General features: G+C 35.2%; 3 protein-coding genes and 2 non-coding genes across 8 annotated transcripts; 1 reads left to right on the forward strand and 4 right to left on the reverse strand.

The window, feature by feature from the left end:
- Positions 1-1,876: 1,876 nt before the first annotated feature.
- Positions 1,877-4,307, reverse strand: LOC111780219 (uncharacterized). Its single transcript, XM_023660592.2, has 3 exons — positions 3,475-4,307; positions 2,682-2,792; positions 1,877-2,303 (listed from the first exon to the last, which is right to left on the reverse strand). The coding sequence occupies exons 1-3, from the start codon at positions 4,123-4,125 to the stop codon at positions 2,148-2,150; spliced, it is 918 nt and encodes a 305-aa protein (XP_023516360.2). The 5' UTR covers positions 4,126-4,307; the 3' UTR covers positions 1,877-2,147.
- Positions 4,308-4,350: 43 nt separating this feature from the next.
- TRNAY-GUA (transfer RNA tyrosine (anticodon GUA)) lies at positions 4,351-4,443 on the reverse strand. The gene is made up of 2 exons: positions 4,407-4,443; positions 4,351-4,386 (listed from the first exon to the last, which is right to left on the reverse strand). It is a non-coding gene; the product is annotated as a tRNA-Tyr (tRNA).
- A 115-nt stretch (positions 4,444-4,558) lies between these two features.
- Positions 4,559-4,654, reverse strand: TRNAY-GUA (transfer RNA tyrosine (anticodon GUA)). Its single transcript has 2 exons — positions 4,618-4,654; positions 4,559-4,594 (listed from the first exon to the last, which is right to left on the reverse strand). It is a non-coding gene; the product is annotated as a tRNA-Tyr (tRNA).
- A 1,298-nt stretch (positions 4,655-5,952) lies between these two features.
- On the forward strand, positions 5,953-8,205 carry LOC111780134 (Peroxidase superfamily protein). Its single transcript, XM_023660476.2, has 3 exons — positions 5,953-6,209; positions 6,325-6,516; positions 7,460-8,205. The coding sequence occupies exons 1-3, from the start codon at positions 6,012-6,014 to the stop codon at positions 8,039-8,041; spliced, it is 972 nt and encodes a 323-aa protein (XP_023516244.2). The 5' UTR covers positions 5,953-6,011; the 3' UTR covers positions 8,042-8,205.
- A 1,823-nt stretch (positions 8,206-10,028) lies between these two features.
- LOC111804455 (putative LRR receptor-like serine/threonine-protein kinase At5g10290) lies at positions 10,029-21,560 on the reverse strand. Of its 4 annotated transcripts, none has more exons than XM_087126063.1 (12): positions 21,470-21,560; positions 19,248-19,390; positions 18,528-18,660; positions 18,244-18,315; positions 17,530-17,673; positions 17,350-17,421; positions 17,183-17,248; positions 13,944-14,014; positions 13,690-13,833; positions 12,718-13,059; positions 10,870-11,261; positions 10,029-10,666 (listed from the first exon to the last, which is right to left on the reverse strand). In XM_087126063.1, exons 2-12 carry the CDS (start codon positions 19,348-19,350, stop codon positions 10,355-10,357), a joined length of 1,851 nt encoding a protein of 616 aa, XP_086982189.1. In that variant the 5' UTR covers positions 19,351-19,390; positions 21,470-21,560; the 3' UTR covers positions 10,029-10,354. The 4 variants fall into 4 exon arrangements, with proteins under 4 accessions (XP_086982189.1, XP_086982190.1, XP_086982185.1 ...); XM_087126064.1 differs by lacking the exon at positions 21,470-21,560 and adding an exon at positions 21,128-21,408; XM_087126059.1 differs by lacking the exon at positions 21,470-21,560 and adding an exon at positions 19,634-19,735.
- Between the last annotated feature and the right edge of the window lie 441 nt (positions 21,561-22,001).

Raw genomic sequence — 22,001 nt, forward strand, 5'->3', positions numbered from 1 at the left:
ATTTATCTTTTTATCAAGCTACAAAAAATATATTTCATAATTATATAAACATAAATCCAAAAAATTCGTAAACTAGCTTTTGATTAAATTGGTAAGATAAATTCATTATTAATAAATAAAAGAACAATAAATTAAAAAGGTTCTTTATTTAATTATTCCATTGCAATTATTTAATTTATTAAAATATATACATAAAATTGCTACCATTCATTATTATAAGGAATTATGTAATTAATTATGTTCGTATGACGTGAGAATCTAACCAATCTAAACTACCTAACACAACTTTACTTTTAAGATTACTATGAAAATAAGAATATTTGACTTTTGCAACCATTGTTAGTGTTGGATTAGGACTCGTGAATATTTGAATTTTATGAGATTTTAATTATTAATACAATATATAGTTGTGAACTTTATTTAAGTTGTTCAGGTCATCGAACTATTTTATGAAAATTTGATAGCATTTTTATAGAAAAAAAAAACCATTCTTAGCCATTTTATTTCGAGGCACAAGTCACAAGTTATTTAACATCAGAAATAAGGGCATCTTGACCACAAAAAAAAATTGGAAGAGAAATATATGTTCAATTAAGGAATATGTTCACTAAAAGGACGTGACTTGCAAGAAGAATATATTACTTATTTTTCGTTGAGGGCATTTTGACCAAAAAAAAAAAAAAATTGATGTGCTGAGTATCTTTCAAAAATATTTTAAATAAACCATAAAAAATGTGCTTTAATTATAACGAGAATAATGAAGACATTAGAGGAAATAAGTTTAAATCATGGTGGCACCTATATAAGGTTTAATATCCTACACGTACGCTAGACAACATGTTACTCGATTTCGAAAGTGTATCAATAGATATAAGTAATATAGTAGTGAGAGTATTGATTTTAAAATTACTATTCTGAGATCGAGGGTCAAAACTAATCTTATATTAAGCTCATAAATAATTCACACCCAAACAGAAAACAATAGGTTTCAACTTCAAAGAAAAAATTGAATTACCCAAATTGGTAATTCACACTGATATATGAAGTAAAATTCTCAACTAACATTATTCAAGTTATTACAAATAAGAAAAGAAAAATGAAAATGAAACAAATCTCGACGATTCTACAAGTTTTCAATCGTCACTATCGATGTTATAAACTCGTCTTAACTACACAAAGTTACTACACTAGAAATAGGAACTAAATCATTATGAACTTTTAGTAATCTCTCATCCTTCTCGAAAGCATAATTATCACATCTAAACCGAACGAGTTAAATGACAAACCAAGTCCAAACCGAACGAGTTAAATGACAAACCAAGTCCAAACCGAACGAGTTAAATGACAAACCAAGTCCAAACCTTACGTTTATCATCCTCTACATGTTTATTAATAGATGGAAATTTGATTGTACCCCTACATTATCAACAAGTCTCTTATCACTTCTAATAAGCCACTCCCACCGACTATTCTTCCTTTCTCTAAAATATGTGGTTCCCAACATTCTTCGTCTAATAAGCACCACATGTTCACTCTATCACTCTCTCCAGTAAGATCCTTTCTACACAAGATATGATATGATAGGCAGGCAGGCAACCAAATCAACAACATGAAGCAGCGCCCACAACATCATAAATACAGAACAACCCACCTTTACTGTCTACCTTTTCCATTCAGTCCCATGGAAAAACAATCTATCATAATGCACCTCTATCCTAGCCATGTTGCATCTTTTTTTCCTTTTTTTTTTTTTTTTTTTGAGTTTAACTACAAAGGGGATGAGTGATTGAACCTTTGGCAAGTTGGTTAAGAACATATGCTTTAACCAATTGAGTTGTGCTCCGTTTGACCTGTATGTTTAACCTGCTAGAAGAAATATGAAACAATTATTACATTACTTCTGTGAATACGGGTCTAAGTGGTAGCATATTAAACCCTTCTTTTCCACCAACCGGAGGAATCCCGTGTTAGAGAATGTGTGAAAAAAAAAAAAAAAAAAAAAAAAAAACAAAAGCAATTCCTCCTAGAATCCTTGCGTCCGAGTGAAAGCTATATGATCATAACCACTAGTTGTGAAGAGCCGCAATTCAGTGAGATTTTTGTTGTCTACAATGATAATAGAGGGGCATTTTGATGAGGATCCTAGCTCAGATTCCATAAGCTTCCAGCTCTTTTGACTCCTCATTGGCAGAATTCTGCCTTTGAGTTCTTGTTGGTTCTTGATCATGTCTCTGTTTACTTTTCAACAGCTTCTCTTTTTCACCTATTGCAATAATCAGTTCAAGTTGCTTTTGCTGCTGCTCCTACAAATGAACTCAGTGCAGAGATTACAATAAGTTTTTAACCAACTTCGTCGTTTAACCCTACTCTTAAAAGATAGTACATGATCAACACATCAATGTCGAAATCCTATCGAAATCAACCTGATTTTCATGGAAGACTAACTTCATAATCTGCTTCTGATACAGATTCCGTAATTAAATTAGTACAAAGAAAAAATTAAGAATTCCTCATCGTCTATAGTAACCTATTACTTGTGAAATCGGTATATATAACACATTGAAACCAAGCAACCCTCATACTCTCTCATACATCCATCCAATATACAGCATATAAAGGGTATTAAATTTCAAATAACCAGAGTTTTGTTTATTGGTTTCAACAATCATTTTAACGTTTACCTGCATGGTCAGTAAGACCTTTTGAATTTCTAGGAGTTCTTTTTCAAGAACATCTTCTTGCATTACCAAAGTTCGAGTGTCCTCAGAATTTCTTTGAGCTAAAGCTGCAGACTTTAATAGCGTACAAACAATTAGAGGTTTGTGGAAAAGCGTTAGTTCAAAGTTAGATTTCACACTCTTTGTTAAAGAAAAATGGGCAAACACAAAAACATAAAAACAAATGAAAAACAAAACATACGCTGAAAACGTAATCAAATAAGATTTACTTGAGAAGAAACGAAGTCAATTATATCAAAATTCTTCAACGAATCAAATTCAGTTCATCACTTTCTCTCAAGCTCTCTTTCTTTTCTTCCTTCTCCACGCATTTGTTTTAAACACACCAAAGACATCCTATTTCTTACAGGGGCCCAATGAAAACATCGATGCCATACATTCCATCTTATGAATCCATATATGTACCCACAATTAATCCAGCTTAAAAAACTATATGTACGAACACTTGATTAAATATATGATCATGTACATGTATAATGTACGTAGAATTAGAACACGTTCAATTTTCGACAATGAGATGATGAGCTTATAGATTAATCTCCATTTCTCATTCTTGATACTGTTAACTCACCACAATGCTTGAATCTGTACTGAATCTCTCAAAGTATACTAAATCGACAGGAACTCAGCATGATTAAAAATGCAGAAGACCAGTTATTATCCATCAAACAAACATGTTATGATTACCAATAAAGAGCACAAGCAAAAAAAAAAAAACAGAAGTAGATGAGAATACCTCAGCAATTGAATCCCTCACAGTTTTTCGTGTGACCAAAAACCTTATGCCCAATTTCTCAAGCTTCCTAGACAAGGCCCGAATCACAGTCGTTGAGCTCCTTAAATCCTCCTCTAATTTCTCAATCCTATCCAGCAAATTCACCTTCAACCCACCGCTCGCTTTTTCCCCACATACTCGTCTCCACTGCCGCCTTCGAATCCACGTATTAAGAACAACCGTAGCCACTAGTAAAGGAAACCCCCACACCAAACCCCTATCTCCTATCAACACCCAAAGCGCCTTCTTCGAACTCGAACCCACAAAATTCACAACAAACCCAACCAAGAAAACAGCCGAAGCAAAGAGAGAAAACAATTCAGAGAACAAAAGAACCGACTCTAAATTGAAATCACCTCCTCTGTCGTCACTCTGCTCAATGTCTTCGGATTCAAAAACTCCAATGCCATAATGACAGTAACTCCGTAAGGAGCTTAAATTGTTAGGGTTTGGTAGCTTATTCGTATGAACGTGGAATTGGCATAGGTTTGTGAGGAATCGAGTTGCAATCGGGAGAGATAAAGAAGTGTTGCTTCTGGGAAGGGAGTTTGTGAAGCTACAAAACTTCAAACGGTTCGAACATCTGAAGAGATTTTGAGAAGACAATGACATTTGTGAAGAAATGGGGATGGGAAGTTGTGTTTGTTGAAGACGTTTAATCGTTCCTCTCTGGAATGAAGATGGGTAGAAGCATCGGAACCATCGATAGAGATTTTTGGTCGCTCAGATGCTTACAGTGGACCTCATGACCATTTTCAAACATCAGAGAGAAAAGCGAGCGAGCTCACCGAGTTACTCAATAATTTGTAAATAGATTAAAAAAGATGCGAAAAAAAGTCCGACCTGCCGGATTCGAACCAGCGACCTAAGGATGACTATTCGGAAATTTCAAACTACGGTCCTCCGCTCTACCAACTGAGCTAAAATCGGCTGTTGATAAAGATTCCAGATTAAAATTAAAACTATAATTTATTATAAAGAGATTTTTTTTAGAGTAGGTTAAATAAACCATTGAGCTTCTAATTTGCACGAAAATACAAAAATATCCGACCTGCCGGATTCGAACCAGCGACCTAAGGATGGCGGCTATTTGGAAACTTTCAACTACAGTCCTCCGCTCTACCAACTGAGCTAAGGTCGGATTCTGTTGCATTTTTTAATATAAATTATATATACCATAATGAACAATTTAGAAATAAACTTATAAGTAATTAAAAACATATATCATTGGACAAATGTCTGACCATAGCTTTAATAAATTAATAATCTCTCGAAGGTGAGTAATATTATTTATATATATTTATTATAAAATTTCTTTATTTACTTATTTCACTATCATTGGCATTCTCACACACATATATCTTATGTATTTAGGTAAATTTGAGCATTTCAATAATAATAATTGTACTTCGAAAGTTTAATTGGAACCAAATTTATTTATGTACCCTTTATAATATTTAAATATTTGATTGCAACAATTTCATAATCAAATATAAGGGAAAGGAGGGAAATTGTGGAAATGAGTTACTATTTGATAGCCTATGAAATAAAGGCACGTGTCTGAAGACACATCTTAGAGGATAAGGCCAAAAGGAATCTTTTTGAAATGAGTTAGTATTTGGCCAGTAAATAAATGAGTACCTAAATATTTTTTAATATATATATTTGAACTCTCAGTAATTTCTTTTGCTTTTTTTTTTTTAAAAAATAACAATAATATTATCATTTATATAATAAAGAATAAATTGATGGAAGTTTTTGATCTCATAAGAGTTTTCTAAAATTCAAATTTTCATTCTTTTACTTGACTTGATTTATCATTTAAATCTCTACCAAATCACTAATTTCTCGTCGATCTATTTTCACATTTTATAGTAGAATATAATTGAAAATTATTAGTATATTTTTTGATCGCGTACTTACTCTCTTTTTTTATTCTTTGACCTAACCTAGAATCATGAAATTTCTCTGGAATTATTGTATACATTTTTCTACCAGGAATTTATAGGGATAATAAAAGTTTTCAAGAAAATTGTAACATGACAATATTATTTTATTAAAAAAAATTAAGAATATTCTCCTTAAAAAGAGATTCTTTGTCGGAATCTCTGTTACAATGTCGAGCCACATAATTTAAATTATTAAATCATTAAATATATAACTTTTAAATATAAATATTTATATATTTATAATCACAATAATAATGAAAAATAAATAAATAAATAACACGAGGCTATGACCCATCCTCAAAAAGTAGTTTTTGTGTAATCTGGACTCGCCAAAAGGAGGCAAAATAATAATAATAAATAAATAAATAAATAAATAAATAAATATAAAAAAAGAAAAAGAAAAGAAACCAGTATTATTACCCACACTTCGTCCACTGAGCTTGCGTCCAGAAGTAGCTCAAAGCTTTTGATGCTGCTGCTATAAAAAGATCTACTCGGTTGCCATATCGGAAGAATTGCATTCCCAACGCGCAACCACTACCCAAAAGCATGTTCTCTCTCTTCCTCCTCCCTCTCTTCTTCCACGTCCCATCTGTTTCTCCGCCCAAACTCCGCCCCGATTACTACGCCGAGTCATGCCCTCACGCGGAATCCATCGTCCGGACTGTGATGCACAAAGCTCTGATCAGAGAGCCTCGAAGTGTTGCCTCTGTTATGCGCTTCCAATTTCACGATTGCTTTGTTAATGTAATCCTTCAACTCTGTTTCTTTTCTTCTTGGATTTTGCTTCTTTTTTTTTTTTTTTCTTTTTCTGTTTGGCTTCTGAGAATCGGTGTTTCTTTGTTGTTTTTGGTTAATTCAGGGCTGTGATGCTTCTATGTTGCTGGATGATACGCCGACGATGCTTGGAGAGAAACTCTCTCTCTCGAACATTAATTCGCTTAGATCTTATGAAGTTGTTGATGAAGTGAAGGAGGCGTTGGAGAAGGCCTGTCCTGGAATCGTCTCGTGTGCAGATATCATTATCATGGCGTCTAGAGATGCCGTTGCTCTAGTAAGTAGTTCCTATTCTTCTGGCTCGGTTTGGATGAGAAGAAATTTCTTCGGAGATTTTTTTCCATGATTTTTATGTCGTTTGCTTGATATTTCACTCTGAGTTTTTCTGTCAAATCCTCCATTGAAATGCACAAAACAGAACTAGTTTTCCACTCACAAAGGGAAAAAAATTCCTCACTCTAAATTAAAAATTTAGTCCTGAAATGTAAAATTTCAATGCGGTCTTATAGTTTGGACTACTTTTCTGTAATCTTTGTAAACCTCAACCAAACATCTGCTGAATTAGTTTTGTCAAATCAGAGTGATTGGATTTAGAAAAAGTTATTTGATACATTCATTTAAGGAGGTAGTAGTAGCACGCTTTATAGGCTTGTCAATAAGGGTCGTAGAATTACAATTCAAACTACACACCATGACTTAGTTATAGCAATATCGATAAGAATTATATGGATTTACAATACGAAGTGATTCATAAATTGTTTGAAAACTTTCAAGAGAGCAAATAGACACCTTGTACAGGATTGGTAACGTACCCAATCGCTTACTAGTAAAGCAGAGATGGACAGTACTGCATAAATAAGTAACTTCCTTGGTTTAAAGGCTCCACCAGAATGGCTGCCACAAATTCATAACTGGCCCCCATCTGTCCAACTGCTTCGCCTCGTCTCATTCCCAAAAACATTCATTATTCCTTTTTTATAGATTAATTATTAGATGATGTTGCTAAAAAGGTGACTAATTGTTTTGGGCAGTTGGATGTGAGAGAGAAATTATAAATGTGATTCCCTTTTGTATTTGTTTGTATTTGATAGTTCTGAGATGCCTACACATTTTTGGATCTTTATCTAACGATTATAAAGGTAGTCATAGTTTGACAACCTCATCCAATACTTTCTCCTCACTATGATATCTCTTCGTGTATCATGTTTGTCTCCATTCAGACAGGCGGCCCCAACTGGACAGTGAGATTAGGTAGGCTGGACAGCTTAACAGCAAGCCAAGAGGACTCAAACCAGATCATGCCAAGTCCAAGAGCCAATGCAAGCTCTCTCATTGACCTCTTCAACAAATACAACTTATCTGTTAAAGATCTGGTTTCTCTTTCAGGTTCCCACTCCATCGGCCAAGGCCGATGTTTCTCCATCATGTTTCGGCTCTACAATCAGTCAGGTACTGGGAGGCCAGACCCGGCCATTGAGCCGGGCTTCAGAGAAGAGCTCTTTAAGCAATGCCCTCAAGGTGGGGACGAAAATGTCACAATGAACCTTGACTCTACACCTTATATTTTTGACAATCAGTACTTCAAGGACTTGGTTGGTGGGAGAGGGTTCTTGAATTCTGATGAAACTCTCTACACATCTGCTGCAACTCGAAGGTATGTGAGGTACTTCAGCAAAAACCAAAGCGCGTTTTTTAACGCATTCGTGGAGGGTATGCTGAAGATGGGTGACTTGCAGTCTGGCCGCCCGGGGGAGGTTAGAAGGAATTGTAGGGTAGTCAATGGCCAGTCTGTGATCATATAACATGGCCAGTCTGTGACCATATAACATAGCCACAACCGTATTAGCATGTATTATATCCTTTGAACTTAAGGTTAAAATATCTATTATCTTACATTTATTAGGCGTCATCATTTGTAAGATAAAACATGTAAAAAAATTATTTATACTAATTACCCTCTTAAACATCGGTCAGAGCCCAATAGTCCAATTTAATCCAACACCGGCCCATTAAGCCCACTGTCTAGCAGCCCAAAACCTAGCCCAACCTAGAAGCTCTCTAGTCCAGCAGCCTTCACACAAAGCCCACGACCCAGTTCGTTCTCAAGCCTAAACCAATAGCCACACGATCTCAGCTCAAATCACGTGCGACTCGGCTCAGCTTGGACAACGCGCCACCCTCGGTCAACGATCAACCAATTGTGTGAGTGTGGTTGTGGCTATGTGAGATAATTGTACAAATTATTGCATCAAACAATTTGATGAAAAGCTTACATTGTTCAGTTCTTGTTAGGATTTGGATCTTTTTGAAGCTATTATCTTTATGGTCATTAACATTAGGAACCCTACAACAGCGCTGGTCACTATTTCCATTGAGCTCAGGCAATTCAAATCTCTCTTCTCTGTGATTTTTCTCAAATGCCACATGATCGTCGGAGAGAAGGACACACCGCCAACACCGTCATCTTTCCGGCAGCAGCTGCATCTGGTGGCTGGAAACTTAGTACTCATTTCGTCTTCCTCGTCGTCTTCATCGGCTAATAAATGAGGCGGAATGTCATTCTCCATTTCCTTTCGTTCCCATTCTTCAGCATCCATAGCCCACTCATTGGAATCAATCCCCGCCATTGCCAAAGCTTCTAAAGAAACCGACATGGGGTCGTGGGTTTTGAAGAAGGATGAATATGGAAGGCTTGGGATATAAGTTCGAAGAGATACTTGGAAGAGTAATTGGGTTCGTTGAAGGTGATGATATTGGTATATATAAACATGGAATTTGAAGATGAGGACGTGGGTTTTGAAGAAGGAGGAATAAGTTCACGAGTTCCTTAAGAATCAAACATTACAAAGTTGGTTCAAATTTGGGAACTAACAGAGGGTTTGAATGGTCGCAGATTTAAAGGATGATGTTCTCGTGAATGTAATTTGCCTATTTGAGCCAATTGGAGGATAGCATTGTTTGATATATGTTTTGGAAATATATTCCTGTGAAGTTATCAGGTCAATGTAGCAATATGATGATGGTTGGCTATAGTATGATTACATGCATGTTAATTCTTGGATCCAGAAATTTTCAAAAAAATTTCTCATTTCAATTAGTTAAAAGAATTGAGACCGGTTATCAAACCGTAATAACTATTAAACTTTTAAATAGAGGAAAGGGGTAAGAGTACAGACCCTGTTTAGATGTTTTTTTTTTTTTTTTTTTTTTGTCAAAATCCAAGAAAGACATTTCGGATGGAAACTGAAAGGCATGATCCATTTGAAAGACTATATATAACTAAAATCTTTCATCTCAGTTTCAAAATAAGTTGTCTATATTGAGACTCCTATTATTGCTTTTGGATTCTTTATCTAGCCAATCACCCTTGTGTTGGAGGGATCTAGCTTGGAGACTTCTCATCCATGGGAAATCAAACTATTAGGCAACTGCATTTCAGTTTCACAAGGGAGAGTTCTAATTTTTTTAAGGATTCCCTGTTGATGGCACAACAAACGTTAGTGAAAGTATGGTTGCACGAAGATTGCCTTCCGAATGGACTACTATAGCTACATTTTAAAAATACTTTCCAATTGCTAGGAGAAAAAATGTGAGATACAAAAATAGTACGATGGCGAGAATCACATTACTGTCAAGACAAACACGTTTGTAGTCACAAAAATATATGATAACCAAATAGAAGCTAAGTTCAAATCTCATCCGCCAAAATTTTATCTTACCTAAAAACTATATCAAAATTTAATAACTAAATTTACAATTTAAAATAAATAAATAAGTTTAGAACCGACGAATAATAATCATAATATTATTATTATAACGTGACAAATGTAATGTCAAACATGAATATGATCACTCTATGGACTAGGTTGTATTACAAACTTCAGCCACCAGCACATAGCACATGTTAATTAAATAGAGAAAATTAAGATCACAAAAAAGAAAAAAAAGCAGAAACAAAGCCACTGAAATTTACAAACTAGAAATGGGAAGGCAAGGATTTCATAATTGGTTAAGAAAACAGCGTAAAGATGGCCTCAATCAAACTCACTAACTAAAATTAATCATCATATATATGTTCTCATAGCTGAAGAGAATAGGTAGTTGAGTTTGGTACCTCATCTTCCACCAGACAACTGGATAGGTTCCTGTTTATATATGGAATCATCCCCCAACGCAAATCTTCTCAGTATTCTCTCAAAGTCTTGTTTGCGAGTCACCTCTAAATGCTTCCATTCTTCCCACCTTTCTGCAAGCCCCTCGCCTTCCAGCATCCGAGTGACCTGTGACATTGTCGGTCGGTCAACCGAAGATTGCTGCGTGCACAGTAGCGCTACTTGGGTCATCATTTCCACCTCTCTAATATCATAGTTATTCAGGTTTTCGTCGACAATGGCAGTGAGTCGCTTCTCCCTTACCAATTTTTTGACCTTTACAACAAAGATGAACTCGAAAATTAGCAGTGAAAATGAGCTATAAAGTTGGTGATTACTGGTCCTGATTCTTTTACCATAGACTTCAAGCCAAAATATGTGTATGCATGTTTACCCAAAAATAGTAATACTAGCACTAATTGAATTTCATAAAGAAAGAGATTCAAGTGGAGATCTTGCTTTTGACAAGATTTTCTTACATGGTCGAGCAGTAAAACATCATCTCCTTCCAAGCGAGATAAGTCCATTGCTCTTTGCCCTGTAATAAGTTCTAAAAGCATAATGCCATAGCCAAAAACATCAGTCTTTTCTGATGATTTTCCTGTGGATAAGTACTCCGGCGCTATGTGGCCAGCTGTCCCCCGAACTTGAGTCGTGACATTAGTCTTCCTAACATCAACCAACTTTGCTAGGCCAAAATCGCACACAACAGCTTCAAAATCATCATCAAGCAATACATTAGCAGCCTTAACATCTCGGTGAATAATCTTTGGATTGCAATGTTCATGAAGATATCCTAAACCACGAGCTGCACCCAATGCCACACGTTTTCGAGTAGGCCAATCTAGAATACGTTCCCCAGGCTTAATTTCTGGCATAGAAGAAAGTACTAAAGAAATTAGCTAATAAAAGTAGCAATTCTTTATCAGTAAGGCATCACAATAACAATTGGCTAAGGTCCATGTCGTGAATTAAATGAGTAACTTGCAGGCTGGGTATTCTGCAAGACTTCTTTGCATGCTTTTAAAATAAGAAACCAGCTTTCATTGAGAAATTCATTGAGAAGAGTAACAGTAAGAGTAAAAATTTAAAAAAAAAAAAATAATGATAAAGAACTAACAGACAAAATGGTAGCAGCAGCAGTGTAATGAACAGTGCAATAGAACAAGAAATTAACAGAGAAAATGCCTCAATACTCAAAAGACAAATCAGGGTTATGCAACAGTGATAGTTGAATCTAACAAGTTGAAATGATGTTCATACTTACTCACACCGATCTTACTATGAAACTTCAAGCTCTATGGGGAATGTGTTAGGCCGCAATTACCATCCAATATGCGAGAATGGCCAGAGGGGAATTACAAGGGTGAGAAGTTATTTAGAAACTTGGGCGTAAGATGGGAAGGATCACTAGGATCATGCAAAGATGGAATGCTAGGAAAGAAGGTTAGTCTAATTATGGTTAGCGTCCGTGTATTTCTATATATTTTCAGTCTAGTATGAGTGTTCTAGAGAGAGATACCAGCCCTCTCAAATTGGCTGGGTTTTTAGTATTGCCCTAGGGCATCTCTTTCTCGGAATATCATTGTATTGTAAGGAAGGAACCTTACATATAGGTATCAAAACATCCCATCCTCGGAAAATTTGGCAAGATGGCACAGAAAAGGATAGAAGAGAGGTTGGATGTGGCAGATCACAAAAATGGTAGCATCAAAGAGAATGTTCAGAAGTTACTGGCAATAAAGCATAGCTTAGCATCGTTGACAGAGGAGATGGAACATATTGTCACTCAGGTGGATTTGCAGTAGAAGAGCCTAACAACGCCAGAAAGGTTTTAACCTCTTTTGCTACAGATGGCTCTATTCAGAGCGAGATCCTTAGCTTCAACCCTTGTTGAAGTATCAGGGCATAAACAGAAGGAATGGGAGGGAATCGGTGAAAATCAAAGTTGAATTCCAAGAAGGCGGAGGAGATGACCAGAGACAGGAGCAAGTTCAAGAAGGTGGAGATTCTGGTGTTTGAATGAGAGGATCCCGATTCTTGGTTATTTCGAGGCGACGGGTATTTTTATATTCATAAGCTAACAGATTTTGAGAAATTGGCTGTCGGTAGCCTTAAATTGGTACTAGGGAAAGGAGGAAAGGGAGTCGTTCAAAGTTCCGAAGGCCTTGAAGATACGATTGCTAGAAAGGTTTAGAACCTCTAATAAAATGGGAAATGTCTGTGCTCATTTTCTCGCAGTCAAACAGGAAATTATATTCCCTCTGCCCATATTTTAGAGAAAATTTTGCAAATTTCAGATCCAAAACAACCAAAAAACTGTTTACCTCGAAGATGGTAGGCAACACTCAAGTTCTGCATATAGGGATATACCAATAAGCGTTCGGTCTCAGTTGTACAGAACCCAATCAGCCGCAATAGATTTCTATGAACAGCTACACTAATCATCTCAACTTCCTGTAGAAAAGCAGCATCTCCCCCAAGGCTTTCATAATTAGTTGACTGTTTCACTGCAACCTTGGTGCCATCAGTAAGCACCCCTTTGTAAACCCTTCCAAAGCCTCCTTGTCCTATAACATTTTTGTCACTAAAGTCTTCTGTAGCTAGCTGCAATTCCCTCCATGGAAATCTTTTCAGCTGACCAAATGCAATTCTTCGATCAATTTCACCTAATCGGGAGATAGGGAAAAAGAAACACTTAGAGACACTTGCACCAACAAAAATTTCAGGCTCTGGTTAGGGTGGGGGTGGGGAAAGGCATTTGAACTTTGATTCACTTTTTATGCTTGTGCATGCATGTGGAATTGGTACAGGTTTGTGTCCAATTACTAATAAGTTAAAAGTATCCGAAAATTTTCATTGAAGACATAAGATGGTTAAGTTGATAAGTTGACAATGAAAAAACTTGCATCAAAGAGTTAAAGCGTGTGAAACTAGTTCCCTAAGTTCTTCATTAATCCAATTGGAAAAATATGTTTAGTATGCAACTACAAGGCATATTTATAATGATGTCAAACAATTCAGTAAGGTACTATAAAAGACCAGGATTTAAAGAACCATTTGTTTGTAGAGAATCTAGATAGTCTGTTCTTCAAATGTCAAACAAAAAACAAATACAAAACAGTTGTATTTCCAGACAAGTGCTTATTACATGTAAACGCTATGAAAAAATGGCATAAAAGCTTATATGGAAAGAATTCAATCATATTTACAATGATACCATAACCTTGAAACCTAGCCTTCGCAAGAGATGTTTGTGTAACCCAATTTAACAATTAGATGATGGTCATGACAGTTACCTGGAACATCTACAAAGACTTCGCCCTTGTTGCCTTTATATCTATACTTGCACAAGAAAAACAATACTCCGACCAAAAGAAGAGCAAGCATTAACCCAGCAATAAGTCCAGCTATAAGGCCAACCTTTGACTTATTGGAAGCACCTGACATGATGTGGAAACTTTCACATTTTACTTCCCGATAAGGGGTGGCTAGGTTATCAAAACGAAGAAAAGCATTTTCTCTAAGCCTAAGGTAAATATGATCGAATAACCTGAGTTTGTACTATCTGAAGCACAGGAACGGTGAAATTTTTTGCCACAATTCAACCTATTTCCCGAAAAGCTGTGAAAAACAGAAGAATTTGGAAGGATAAAATAAGTACAGGGCTGATGAAGACAATAGCAATTACATTTTTTGAGAAATGGAAATCTTGATAGTGATTTATAAGCTATGATTCTAGCTACTTTCTTTTGACGTACGAGAAAGATATTGAAGGTAAGTTTTGTTATGGTCTAAGCAACATAGTATTTAGTTTTCAGTTATTGATTAATCATGCTTTACATTTTGAACATTAGCTTCGAGTTTCTTAGGTTATTTATTTATTTATTTATTTTTCTTTTAGAACAACAAATATGGGATAGAGGATCAAACATCCAACCACAAAAAAAGAAGTAGATGTCTTAACTACTAAGCTATGCTCACGTTAGTTAGGTTAATTATTATCTTTGTATTTAGATTTAGTTCATTAGTTGTTATTGGTTTCCTAAGGTAATATGGGTTTGGTAACATCACTAATTTTAGGAACTCTTGGTTATAGGGACTCTCTCTCTCTCTCTCTCTCTCTCTCTCTTCCTTCTTTTCTTTTCTTTTTGTTGCAATAATAGCGTGTTTAAATGGCTAAATTAAATGGAAAAGAGACGGAATTTTTGTTTGCTGCATGCCAAGAGTGAACTTTTGGAGAGACGGGTTCCTAGAAAACTCAGTTTTAGAAGTGGAGACCTCCTTGAATGAGTTAATTAGCCTCTTTAGTACTTAATTCTAAACACATGGTAATGGTTTTTGTTTGAGAGGAAGATGTAGAGTTCTACAAGTAGAATGCCTTGATTTGGACTTTTCTACCCATCCTTCTAAGGATAAATGTAATCAAGAAATTCTGCCATGTAAGAGACGGAAGATACTTCCTAGTTTCTTGCTATTATTCAAACAAATGCAACTATTCCCAGATTTCTGGGCTTTCAGAACAGAAAGATATGGCACTTGAAGATGCTTGGAAGGAGAATACCAAATCATTGAGAATTTTGGCTAGGTAAAATCTGGCTGAGGAAGTGGGTGATATTCAGGGAACTGCTGGAAATATTGGATGATTCTAATGCCGGGCAGATGGGAAGACAAAAGATGGTCGGTTGGTGTGACAACCAAGTAAAGAAGGGATATATGAATGAATCGAGATCACGAGAGCGATCCTAAGGATAGAATGGCTAGGAAAGACTTAGAAAAATTGAAAGTTTACTACCTATACCAACAAGGTGCACCTTTCTTTTCGGTGGCTCAATTATAGGAACTTCATGGTTAAGCGTGCTTTACTTGGAGCAGTTCTATATTAGCTGCCTCTTGGGAACTATCCTAAGACGCGTGTGAGGGAGGACAAAACGTGTTGGAAGGACTGGTGTTGGTCTGTATAGATAGTCTTCACTCTTAGAAGCAAAAGGTAAGTAACGTGACCATGTTGCAAGAGATGTAGGAGAATGTCGGGCAATTAGGTGCTAAATCCATATTTCGAATTTTGGGCATGAGTCGTTCCAGTTGGAGCCATCAATGCCGTTCTCAATTAAATTCCTCTTTTTCCTAATAGATTCTAAAATGAACTTGACTAAAAGGACTTCAGAGCAACAAGAAAAGGCAGAGAACTCAAAAAATTCAAATTTTCTGCTGGACAGCACACCAAGAGGGTCTTAACATGGAAGAAAGGTTGCAAAAAGATGCCTAGATTAACTTCTAAAGGCCAGCCTGGTGTGTTCTTTGTAGAAAACCATAGAAACTGAAAGAGAGCCGTAGTGCAGCCAGAAACATAGAGGACTATAAAGGCTCTAGATGAATGCAGTGAAAGCATACACATAAACCCAGTGATTGGGCTAGAAAGAAAGTTTAGACATACATTGATGGGGGTAGAGCAAGAGAAGAGATTGACCAAGTTTCATCCTTCCTCTTAGTATTTACTTTCCATTTCTTTTTTGAATTATTTTTTATAATAAACCAAAATTACTTCCATGGATTTAGGAGCTTATTAGTCTTTTGTCCTTTACTGTAATTTTACTATTATTAGTTTAGAGCTTCCATGTATGCTTATATCTAGTTGGATCTACTGTATAGAATGTGATGATATTCTTCCATATTTGGTCTCACAAAAACACCACTGAGCTACAAAAAAAGATCTCTAATATGCAAGTGGACGAGAGAGAATAATTAAAAAAGTTAAGATTTTGAACACCAAAAAGAGGAATGATGAGAAATAGTGTCCCAAATTAGATAAGCAGTCTTCTCCTCTTGAAATATTTTTTGCATTAGGCTCTAGCCAAAACATGTTGATGCATAACGAAAAAGGCATTTGACCACAGCTCCTTCTCGTAACGTTTGAAATTCTGACCAGCCAGGCCTTGGACCACCTAAAGACACATCTAGGGAATGCCCAACGTATATTAAAAAGATCCAATAATTTAAATAAATAAAAAAAACCATCACAAAAGGGACCAAGCTAAGGAGATGGTTAGTAGTTTCTTGACCACCTCAGACAGCACCAGTTTGGATTAAGGTAGTTAGAGAGATCTCTAATTTAAACATTTTCATTAGTGTTCAACCCACTGAGAACTCCACCACAAAAAAAGCGTTTGGTACATCTTAAGAGACCTTAAGTTTAAACAAGTTTTACAAAATACGCCCATACAGGGTCCCATGAAGCCAAAATAGAAGAGGGACTAAACTGTGAAGTGCTACATTTTCAGAGAAGTACATGTGTCTTTTAAAATACATAAAGGCTAAGAAAATTCCTAGATATTAGATAACAATAAATCTAAATAACTCCCTAAGTTAAAGTTAGGAATTACACAAATCTTCCTTAAATCAAGGTCTTTCCTTCAACAGTAAATATCCAACTAATAAACTCTATTATCCCTCTCATTAGAGAGGTTTCTTTCATTGAGGCTCAAGGCTGTTGTTGCGAATATATGAAAAGAATAAATTTACCATAGCCTGCCAACTGAAGTTTATTTACCATTGAAATTTTTCATAAGGTCTTTGTTGAGGGTAAAAAGAATATATCACCATTCCTCCATCCATCTCTTAAAATCAGACAAGAAATATTTTGATATGACAATTAAGCACATATTACAAGCCTTACAGTTTCCTTAGTCTTTATTTTATCTAGCTAATGCAAGAACGTCAAAATGTCTAATAAGTGTCTGTGTGTAAAGTGTTTAGGTATCTACCTTGATAGCATTCAAAAGTTCCACATACTTGAATTTTGAAACTTGAAATAACTGCTCCGGAATTTGGCCATTGAGATTATTTGAATCAAGAAAACTGTAGGAGAATCATATCAAAACATTAAAGAGTTGAAGAACACATAGATCCCCGTATCTAAGAATTTCCACTAATAATCCATTGCATAACAGAAAACATACAGATTGATCAAGCTAGGAAGGGTCGAAAATGATTCAGGAATAGTCCCAGCTAGATGATTTTGACTCAGAGTTCTGTTTGAATGAGAATAAGGAGTCAATTTCTCAACTACAAACCAGATGCATTGCAAACACTCATGAAATATCTATGAAGTTCGAGATCATTTGAAGCCAATTACTTACAGGAACTGTAGTTTCTTAAGATTACCAAGGGATGATGGTATTCGACCAGTTAGGCTGTTATTTTCCAGGTCCAAGGTGACCAAATTGGTCAGGTTTCCAAAATCCTCTGGTATCTCTCCAGTTATGTAATTTCCCTTCAAGTTCCTGCAGTAGATGAATATATATTAATGAAGATTCTCTACAGCTCATTTCCAAATAGCAGATGTACTTCAAAAACTAATTTTGAGAACCAGCTTTAACTTCCAAAAAAAATCATAATCTTCTTTTCAAAAGCTAAGGTTATCAGAGATAATGATATCTAATGTCTAACACTTCCCTGAAACTAGGAAATTAAAAGAAAATGTCAGACAAAGTGATCCTAGCTCTGGAGAAGAAAATCATTCGCTTAGTTAACTGCAGGAACTTCATCCATAAGAAAACAGCATTTAGTACTTTATTGATAATAGTGTCAGTAGTAGCCGCTGGATCATTTAAATTACAATCTTTTGTAAATAAATGATCTAAAGAAAGTTCAAATGGCGGAATTTTAATCCTACATGTACATATGCAATAAAGAGCTCTTTCTCGAACAACAACAAAAGTCTAAGCACCAGGTTTGAAGAATTAAAACTTCATTTATATTATATTATACTATCGGGTGTGTGTGTGTGTGTGTGTGTGTGTCCACAAAATAACATGCTATTTTGTGGACACTATCGGGTATATTATACTTACAGAGTTGAAAGAGATTTTAGAACAACAATACTCGGAGACAGGGTTCCAGTCAATCCCATTGTTGACAATAATCTGAGAAAATTAGATGTACTATAAGCAAATAGCTAGCAGACTAGAACTTTTTATTCTGGAAAGTAAAATTTTTATACAATTAAATAAACAGTTATACATATAGATCATCTGTCCAATCAAAATATATAGAGAGAGATCATCTTACTACTCATAAGATTATTCCAAAATGGAAGAGGAAGGTGTGCAAATAAGTACATTTAATTATGTCTTACATCTTAGTCACATTGTTTCCGTTACATATAATATTGGACCAACTACTGCATGGATTGATATGATCTGCGTTCCAACTTGTGAGCTGACTCTCTGTTGCATTCAATGCTTTCTTTAATTCAATGAGTGCCTGACCTGGAGAGGAGAAGAACAACATTCATCGTGGTGAAGGAATTAGAGAATGTCAGTGCAATAGTAATTACACATAAATCTGCACAACTGGATATAATCAGAAATTGAGAAGAAAATTACATTATTTAACGATTAAATTTCACAAATTTTTCAAATTTGTTTCTTTTATAAAAATGAAAAGGCTTTCACATTTGTTGACAACTTCAGACTAGCTTTTCTACGATCCCACGTGAAATGAGCAAAAAGGCAAAAAGGTGGAAACGGTGTCTTCCATGTGACAAGAAGTAGAAACATTTCGCTTATCAGCTCTAAGCTATACACATATACAGTTCAAAAACCAAACTTCAATTGCTTACAAGAATGTCCTCTACCAAGTGAACTTGCATATACTCTATCTGTCTTTGCCGATGGAGAAGTCAAGCTTTTAATTTCTATTTAATTTGATTCACTTCCAGAACCACATAAAGTGTATAGAGTTGAAACATGGACAATCATTTTGCCACAGATCAGATGTCTAAGAAAAATTTCTATGAGCAGCAGTGTAATAAGAAACTCGATTTTCAAATGCCAACTTGAGATGCAATTCATACCTTGAAAATCAGACAATGCAATATAATGAAAGAGGGCCAGAACTAGAGCTGTAAGATAGAGTTTTCCCATCTTCACTAACATCATTTTCATGGGCAACGTCATGAAATCCAAGCAAAAAAGATTAATCGAGTCATTGCTATATCTGCAAAAATAACCATCTACTCAGTCAAAGATATTGGCACAGTAATACTCCAAAAATTGTTTGGTACAAGATTTTTAATGCTACATAAGCATGCCAACAAGTCCTTCAAGAAGGCAAGGCTAAAAAAGATAGATCAGACTACAAGCAGAGCAGTTCTTGAACATTTGAATGATTAGTTAGGACTTGGGATAAGATACTAATGTCCAACTGTTGGAGTGTTGATATAATCAAATTTACCATAACCTCATGTTTTTTTATTGATTGGTGTTTTAAATGGTATCCGAGAGCATGCTGTCTTAAGTTTGAACTCCTGTAATCCATTTCCTCTCCAATTAATATAGACCTCTACTTGTTGGGCCATCTACAAATTCAAACTCATAAGTAAGGGAGAATATTGATATAAATAAATTTACCAACATATACTGCTTATTGACATTTGAGCCAGAATGCAAAATTGTCTTTTGAGAAAAAGGTCGTGTGTCAAACTTATACTAAAAGTTAATGGTTCAATCCTCCACCTTGTTGGATGAAAGTGTCCCACATTGGTTAATTTAAGGAATGGTCATGGGTTTATAATCAAAGAATACATTCTCCATGGAATGAGGCCTTTGGGGAAGCCCAAAGCAAAGCCATGAGAGCTTATGCTCAAAGTGGACAATATCATACCATTGTGGAAAGTCGTGTTCGTCTAAAATGGTATCAGAGTCATGCCCTAAACTTAGTCGTGCCAATAGATTGGCAAATTCTCGAATGTCGAACAAAGGACTCCAAAAAGAAAAAGGAGTCAAGCCTCCTCGAAGGCAGTAAAAAATGACTAAGACTCCAAAGGAGTCGAGCCTCGAGTAAGGGGAGGTGTACTTTGTTCGAGGGGAGGTGTTGGATGAAAGTGTCCCACATTGGTTAATTTAGGGAATGGTCATGGGTTTATAATCAAAGAATACAGTCTCCATTGGAATGAGGCCTTTCGGGGAAGCCCAAAGCAAAGTCATGAGAGCTTATACTCAAAGTGGACAATATCGAGTCGTGTTTGTCTAACACACCTCACATTTGCTGTTGAACTCAAAAGAAAAAAAAAAAATTACTCAAAGTGGACAATATCGAGTCGTGTTTGTCTAACACACCTCACATTTGCTGTTGAACTCAAAAGAAAAAAAAAAAGAGTCGTGTTTGTCTAACACACCTCACATTTGCTGTTGAACTCAAAAGAAAAAAAAAAATCACGGTTGGTGTCCAATGGTAAGAAATGGCAAGGCAATTCTCCAGTCAATCAATTTGTAATTTCAGAATGCTTAGTACTACTATCCCTACCAAGTTCGCATAAAAAAACAGCAAACTCCAAATTAGCTTCTTTAGATACTTATCAGAATGGAACAGCATAAAACTAAAAAAGGAAATCCTCTAACTCCTATCTAGGACACACGACACACAAGAATTTCATCTTTCTGATGACAAAATTTCGTGGAAAAAAATATTAGATTTGGGAAAAACATTGATTAATGATTTAATTCCAAATTTTCTTTTTTGATCATAAATTTATTCCCATACTTCAAAGAAACAAAAACTTAACTAACAATTAATGATTTTATAAATATACTATTTTCTGAAAACCCAGAATGCATGTACTCAACTAAAAGAAATAAATATTTTAAAATAAAATAGATAAAAATTCAAGTCTAGTGATGGTTGAGAATAGAGTACTCAAAAGGATAACCACAAAATTCCTTGGTCATAGATTACCTATAGGAAAGCGTTTGAAGTCCATGGTAGTCAACACTTCTCCCTAGAGTTCTCAAGTTGACCTTCAGGTTGAACTTCGAATTCTATTATCCAGAACAGACTACAACTAAACCTACTTCTATTCTTTTAAATTACTAATTTTCCAATTATCCATCAAATTCGTCCTCGTGACCTCAAACTGACAAAAATGATTCGATGCGTGAAAAATGATCAAGAAGAATCAAACAGAGGAGAAGTAGCTAATGATCAAAAAAGTAGATCACCAATTAACAAACTGGAGAACAGAAACGAGATGTAAATACGAAGAGGCACTGAAAGATAAGAGAAGATCCAAATAAGTACCTGTGGGGAAGGAGCAGATGAGAAATTTAGAGAGAGGTGCTGCAGCCTGAAGGGAATTAATATTGGGCTATTTGGAAGAGTTCGCGTGTATCTATCTACTTGATCCAACTAATAAAAAACTATATATTAAATATATTTAAATTTTTATTGTTGATGTGAAATTAGAAATATTGCTTTAAAAATAAATAAATTATTTACTTATATCCACTTAACCTGGTTTTGTATATATATATATATATATATATATATATATATATATATATATATATATTTTAAATTACATGAGTTTTATGTCTTCCAAATTTTAATGTGTTTAATGTCTTGCAAATTTGTTTGAATTTTGTAAATAAAAATGCTTTGATTGATTTTTTGGTATTAATTAGACTGATTTGATTTATTTATGTGGTTGTTGTATTTTCGACTACTAAGTTATTAATAGAAAAATTAATCACCATTTTTCTCTTATATTTGAAGACGATACAGTAATTTAAACCTCGATTAGTTTTATGTTATAAAAAATATGATTTTTGTA

Source organism: Cucurbita pepo, chromosome 1 (genome assembly GCF_057944985.1).
Source record: "Cucurbita pepo subsp. pepo isolate OVF chromosome 1, ASM5794498v1, whole genome shotgun sequence".
Classification (NCBI taxonomy): Eukaryota; Viridiplantae; Streptophyta; class Magnoliopsida; order Cucurbitales; family Cucurbitaceae; genus Cucurbita; species Cucurbita pepo.